Below are 6,000 nucleotides of genomic sequence, written 5' to 3'. Positions count from 1 at the left end.
TATTTAGAAATTGAGGTGCCTGGGTTGCTCAGTCAGTTAAAGGTCTGCCTTGGGCTCAGGTCATGATCCCGGGGTCCTGGGATTAAGTCCCACATCAGGCTGCCTGCAGGGAACCTGCTTCTTCCTCTCCCTCTGCCTGCTACTCCCCCTACTTGTGCTTTTGTGCTCTCTGTAAAATAAATAAAATCTTTTTTAAAAAGTACTTAAAAATTAAATCACTAGAAGAGACAAAAATTCAAATAAGCCAAAGGATTAAAATATCTTGGTTAAAGAAAGATTACAAAAGCACCATGGTTCTTTTCTTTCTTTTTTTTTTTTTTTTTAAGATTTTATTTGTTTATTCATGAGAGGCACACAGAGAGAGGCAGAGACATAGGCAGAGGGAGAAGCAGGCTCCCCATAGGGAGCGCGATGTGGGACTTGATCCCAGGACCCTCGGATCATGACCTGGGCCAAAGGCAGACACTCAATCGCTGAGCCACCCAGGGATTTTTAAAAAATCCCCTTTTTAAAGATTTATTTGAGAGAGAGAGAGAGTGAGAGAGCATGAGTGAGAGGGCCACAGGAAGAGAGTGAGAGTCCTAAGCAGCTTCCATGCCCAGTGCAGGGCCCGACGTGGGGCTGGATCTCACAACCCTGAGATCATGACCTGCGGTGAAACCAAGAGTCAGACACCTAACTGACTGAGAAGCATGTGAACACAGAGGGAGAAATGGACTGAGCTACCCAGGTGTCCCCATTTTCTTTCTTTTTTTTTTTTTTTGAGAGAGAGAGACTGAGACAGAGATAGCATGAGAAGGGGAAGGGGTAGGGGGATAGGGACAGAGGGAGGAGAAGCAGACTTCCCGCTGAGTAGAGAGTAGAGAGCCTGGGATCATGACCTGAACTGAAGGCAGTCACTTAACCGACTGAGCCCCCAGGCACCCTGGTTCTTTTCTAATGGGAATAACGAAATTTAGAAATAATGGGTTGATGGGACACAAACCTGTTGGAATACTGTAAACACCGTATGTGTCTGTGAGTGAGGTTGTATGTTTAATCCATCCCTACCATCAATAGTAAAAAATATTAACCATGCTGGAAGAAATAATGAATTGTACTCCTACTCAATAGTCATAAAATATTATAAAAATTGTAGTCTATGAAGAGGTGAAAAAATAACAGCACAAAAAGAATTGACAGTGAAAATATGTAAGGAAAAGTGATTATAGGGATCCCTGGGTGGCGCAGCGGTTTAGCGCCTGCCTTTGGCCCAGGGCGCGATCCTGCAGACCCGGGATCGAATCCCACGTCGGGCTCCCGGTGCATGGAGCCTGCTTCTCCCTCTGCCTCTCTCTCTCTCTGTGACTATCATAAATAAATAAAATTAAAAAAATAAATAAAACTCAAAAAAAAAGTGATTATAAAGTTTTATCTGGGGGCACCTGGGTGGCTCAGTCAGTTAAGCATCTGTTTCAGCTCAGGTCATGATGCCTTGGTTGGGATTGTGCCCTAGCTCAGGATCCCTGCCTAGCGGGGAGCCTGCTTCTCCCATCTCCCTCTGCTCCTCCCCACCCCGCTCATGCTAATAAATAAAAATCTTAAAAAACCACAAAAACCAAAAAACGATGTGTCTGTCAATTTGTGTTATTTTTTTGGCATTTTATGTTTGTAGCATTTTGATTGTGCTCTTTTTTCACTCCAAATATCCACTTGTGTAAAATAAGGAAAAAATCTAATGAGAACAAAGAAGACAATTACATTGAGAAAACTGCTGCTCCCAGTGGGCAATGGGCTAGAACATCCCACTCTCACCCATCTCATCCTACAATAAACCAAATTGTAAGACATCAAAAAAAGTTTTATAGTGCTTTCTACATTTGTCTAACTTTGAAGATACCGGTCTTAATGCTACAATGATATCTAAGCAGTTTATTTTTGGTACTTTTAAGACGACTTCATAGTGGATAGTTTTAGGACTAGACCAATTGTCTTGACTGTGTTCCATCCTTTTCCAAGGCCTTCATGCTTACCCTCTCCATCTCTCTACCACCCAACCACTGCCCCAGGTTCCTCAGCCAGTAAACATGCTGCAGTTATTCTTATACCAAAAAATATGTATTTCCTCACTCTTCTTCTCTACCTCTTTGTCCTAGTTGATGATCTACCACCTGGACTCTAGAGGGCTTTTATAAAGAAATAAAGGAATTGATCATGTTAACTAGAGCATTATTTATAATTAGAAAGACAGAAATAACCTAAGCGTATTGCCTCCCCATAGTTGGTAGAATCATCCTCTAAAATAGAGTATGACCAGATTGCTCCCCTCATCTTCCTCACCCACAGGGTGGAAAGCTTCTGAACAAGACAGTCTTTTATGATCTAAGCTCTCCTATCTAACATCACAGTCTACATTTCATTGGACTATCCTACATTATCTCTTACAACCCAATTATGTTATTAACTTAAGTTTTCCCTTTGTTCTTTTATGTCTGTAATAACTTCTGCTTGGCTAACAACTTCTTTTTTTAAAGACTTATTTATTTTTGAGAGAGAGAGAGGGAGAGGGAGAATCTCAAGGAGACTCTGCGCCGAGCATGGAGCCAGATGAGAGACTCAATCCCACAATCTTGTGATCATGACCTGAACCAAAATCAAGAGTCGGACAGTTAACCAACTGAGAGCTACCCAGGTGTCCTTACCTGACTTTTTTTATCTTCATCTTTCAAGACTCAAGATATCTTATCTTACTTGATGAAGCCTTTCTTGACCATATTGCCTCAATGCCCACTGACAATTTGCCTGAGCTGAGTGTTCTTCCCTTGTGTTCCCAATAGTAGCCTGTAAAGAACTCTTATCAGAGGACTTACTGATTATACTGACATTATGTTTCCATGTCTGTCATTCCACCCTCAAGTGCAGGTACCTGTACCTACTACCAGAGTGAGTGCTTAAATGTTTGCTGGCATAATGTCAGGATCCAAGATGGAACCATTTTAAAGAGTAATCAGTCTCAAATTTAGACTTTAAGATATTGGGTTTTTTTCCTTTTTTTTTTAATTTTTATTTATTTATGATAGTCACAGAGAGAGAGAGAGAGAGAGAGAGAGAGAGAGAGAGAGAGAGGCAGAGACGCAGAGACACAGGCAGAGGGAGAAGCAGGCTCCATGCATCGGGAGCCCGACGTAGGATTCGATCCCAGGTCTCCAGGATCGCGCCCCGGGCCAAAGGCAGGCGCCAAACCGCTGTGCCACCCAGGGATCCCAGATATTGGTTTTTTAAAAACATGAACTGGACCTTATAGTATTGGTACTGTTTACTTTCCTCTTGTAAAGCTTTCTGAAGACTAGTGGTGTGAATTGGAAAAAATGACCCAACCTTATTTTAATGATTAAAAATAAAATTCCAAGCTGGAGGCAAACAGTATACTTGCTATAGTAGCTTTTATCATCCATCCCTGACAGGACCCTGACAGACAAAAACCAAAAACCTGGAAGACAGATGACTGTATTTTACTTCTTACTGCTGATCATTTCATACCTAGATTTTAGCTGGCATGTGTGTGGATGGCATTAAATGGACTCTTCTTTCTCAGAAATGGACTCTATTTTGTCATCCTTGGTGTATGTAGCTTACCACCCACTGCACCTAACAGTAAGTGTTTTAGAACTTTGCATTTTCTGGTCCCATGCAGTTTGTCCCCTCCTTCATCCATGCTTAGGGAGCACTGTGCCTTGTATGTCAGACAGCATCACACTAGTTCCCCCTTTTCTTCAGAGAGCAGCTCTTTCTTCAGAATATAGCTTCTCCTTCTGGTAGCTCCAGATTCAAGGTTCCCACATGCCACTTCATTTTATATAAATATTGTCAAAAATCACCTTAGCTTTTATTTTGTGATAATTGGTTTTTGAAAAATATCCTTTCCTTTCCCATGCTTAGGTCTTGAAAGAGTCCAATTCTTTGTAGAAATAGCATTTCACACCATGGCAAACTGTTTTAGAAACAAGACATACTAATACACCTAAGTCTTTATTTATTTGGCTCTAAGAAGAATTTGCATGAAAATTAGCCTATATAGCAGGTACAGAATGTACTGTAACAGCACCAGAGAGGTATCCTCTCTGCTCCACAGAGCCTCAATGTTTGAATACATACATGTGACTTTAGTAATAAAACCAGAGTCCAGGAAAAACGGAGCCCTTTAGGAAAAAATCAGTTTAGAGTGACTTTTCAAGTTGACCATTCCTTCTCATATATTTAAATTCAAATAACGGATACATTCACAGGCCCAAATGTTGGCATAGAATAAAATCATGTTCATTTATTTTTTCTGCATCTTAGAATTAGAAGGCATAAAATTAAATACGTTGAATGTAATAAATTCATCCATACAAGTGCAAGTCTCCAGCTATAATGCATTTTATGGCATATTTTTCATTTAGAAAATGTACCAGTAAATCAAAAAAGAGGGAGTATGTCCATTTAACTTTTATTTAAGTGTATGTAGGAGGTCTTCAGAAATCAAAGATGAGCATGAAGATATGGCCAAACATAAAATCTATCAAATTCAGTGAAAAGTTGCTGACTTTAAATAGTAGTTGTAAGAATGACCAATATATATTCTTTGTTAACAACCCCTCACTCTACAGTAAAAAAAAAATAAAATAAACATTCAGTAAACATTCTTTCCTAAGGTAGTTTCCCTTATATATCAGTGATTTATCCATTTCTTTGTATACACAAATTTGTTGAACATACCAATCAGTGGTTCTCACAATTGAAAAATAAAAGCACAAAAAAGTTTACACTCTTGTACAGGTAAATAAAAGATCACCTTGAATTAAACTGGATCTCCTTAAGGGCATAGTATAGTTTCAGTTTCAATAACTATTACATAATTAGTTTCTTACATACAAATATTGACATATTTGGCTTGTGCTTCAAAGCCTTTGTGTCTATGAAGTCCATGTCAATGCAGCTCATAATTTGAAGTCACTGGGGAGTTCTTTACTGCTGCTTGGTTTGACCTGATCATGCATTAGAGTCTCCTCAGCATCTGCTGGGGCACTGCACATATCCGAGGCATCATCAGCATCAGGGTCTAAGCCTTCGGGACAGGAAAGTTTTAGCAGCTCTTCCCGGAGCTGAGCAGTGTGACGCTAAACAGGGGAAAATAAGTGATATTAGAATTATAAACTCTGGCATTCTAACATAACACCATTTGAGGGAGGAACTGAGTTTAAAACAAAACCCAAAGCATCAAGCCTACAAATATTTATTGAGCACCTTCCTTATACTAGCTACTGTAAGAAGCAGTGAACAACATAGGCAAAAATCTCTAACTCCAAAATAATTGATATAGCTGAAAAGCCAGAGTAGCATGCTCACAAACCCTACCCGTGTCCCATCTCAGTAACAGGAACAGCACTGCTAATGATTTATAAGATACCATTCATGTGTGATGTATACACTTTTTAAATTTACTTTTAAAGATTTTATTTACTTATTTGACCGAGAGAGAGAGAGGGAGCACAAGCAGGGGGAGCAGCAGAGGGAGAGGAAGAAGGAGACTCCCCACCGAGGAAGGGAGCCTGATGTGGGGCTCGATCCCAGGCTGGGATCATGACTTGAGCCAAAGGCAGATGCTCAACCAACTGAACCACCCAGGTGCCCCTTATACACTTTTAAGCTAGAATACATCCTGCCTCTGCCTAAATATTTTTGACAGAAAGTTCATAAATGAAAATAAAGGCCCAGGTGGCTCAGCGGTTTAGTGCCTCCTTCAGCCCAGGGTGTGATCCTGGAGTCCTGGGATTGAGTCCCACGTCGGGCTTCCTGCGTGGTGGAGCCTGCTTCTCCCTCTGCCTGTGTCTCCACCTCTCTCTCTCTCTCTCTCCCTCTCTCTCTCTCTTTCTCTCTCTCTCTGTCTCTCATAAATAAATAAATAAATAAAATCTTAAAAAAAAAAAAAAAACCCGCACCATTATTTTACTGAATGTAAACAAGTATTTATCAGGTACC

The 6,000-nt window shown here is 40.4% G+C and overlaps 1 protein-coding gene across 8 annotated transcripts in view; it reads right to left on the bottom strand.

The window, feature by feature from the left end:
• Positions 1-4,272: 4,272 nt before the first annotated feature.
• Positions 4,273-6,000, bottom strand: part of BIRC6 (baculoviral IAP repeat containing 6) — a 227,110-nt gene continuing 225,382 nt past the window's right edge. For all 8 annotated transcript variants that reach the window (XM_055327045.1, XM_055327046.1, XM_055327047.1 and 5 more), the window contains one exon: positions 4,273-5,138. In XM_055327045.1, coding sequence (XP_055183020.1) covers positions 4,959-5,138 — 180 coding nt within the window. In that variant the 3' untranslated portion in view covers positions 4,273-4,958. The remainder of the gene's footprint in view (positions 5,139-6,000) is intronic.

This window comes from Nyctereutes procyonoides, unplaced genomic scaffold (assembly GCF_905146905.1).
Source record: "Nyctereutes procyonoides isolate TBG_1078 unplaced genomic scaffold, NYPRO_anot_genome, whole genome shotgun sequence".
Taxonomy (NCBI): domain Eukaryota; kingdom Metazoa; phylum Chordata; class Mammalia; order Carnivora; family Canidae; genus Nyctereutes; species Nyctereutes procyonoides.
This window is presented reverse-complemented; position numbering and strand designations above follow the sequence as displayed.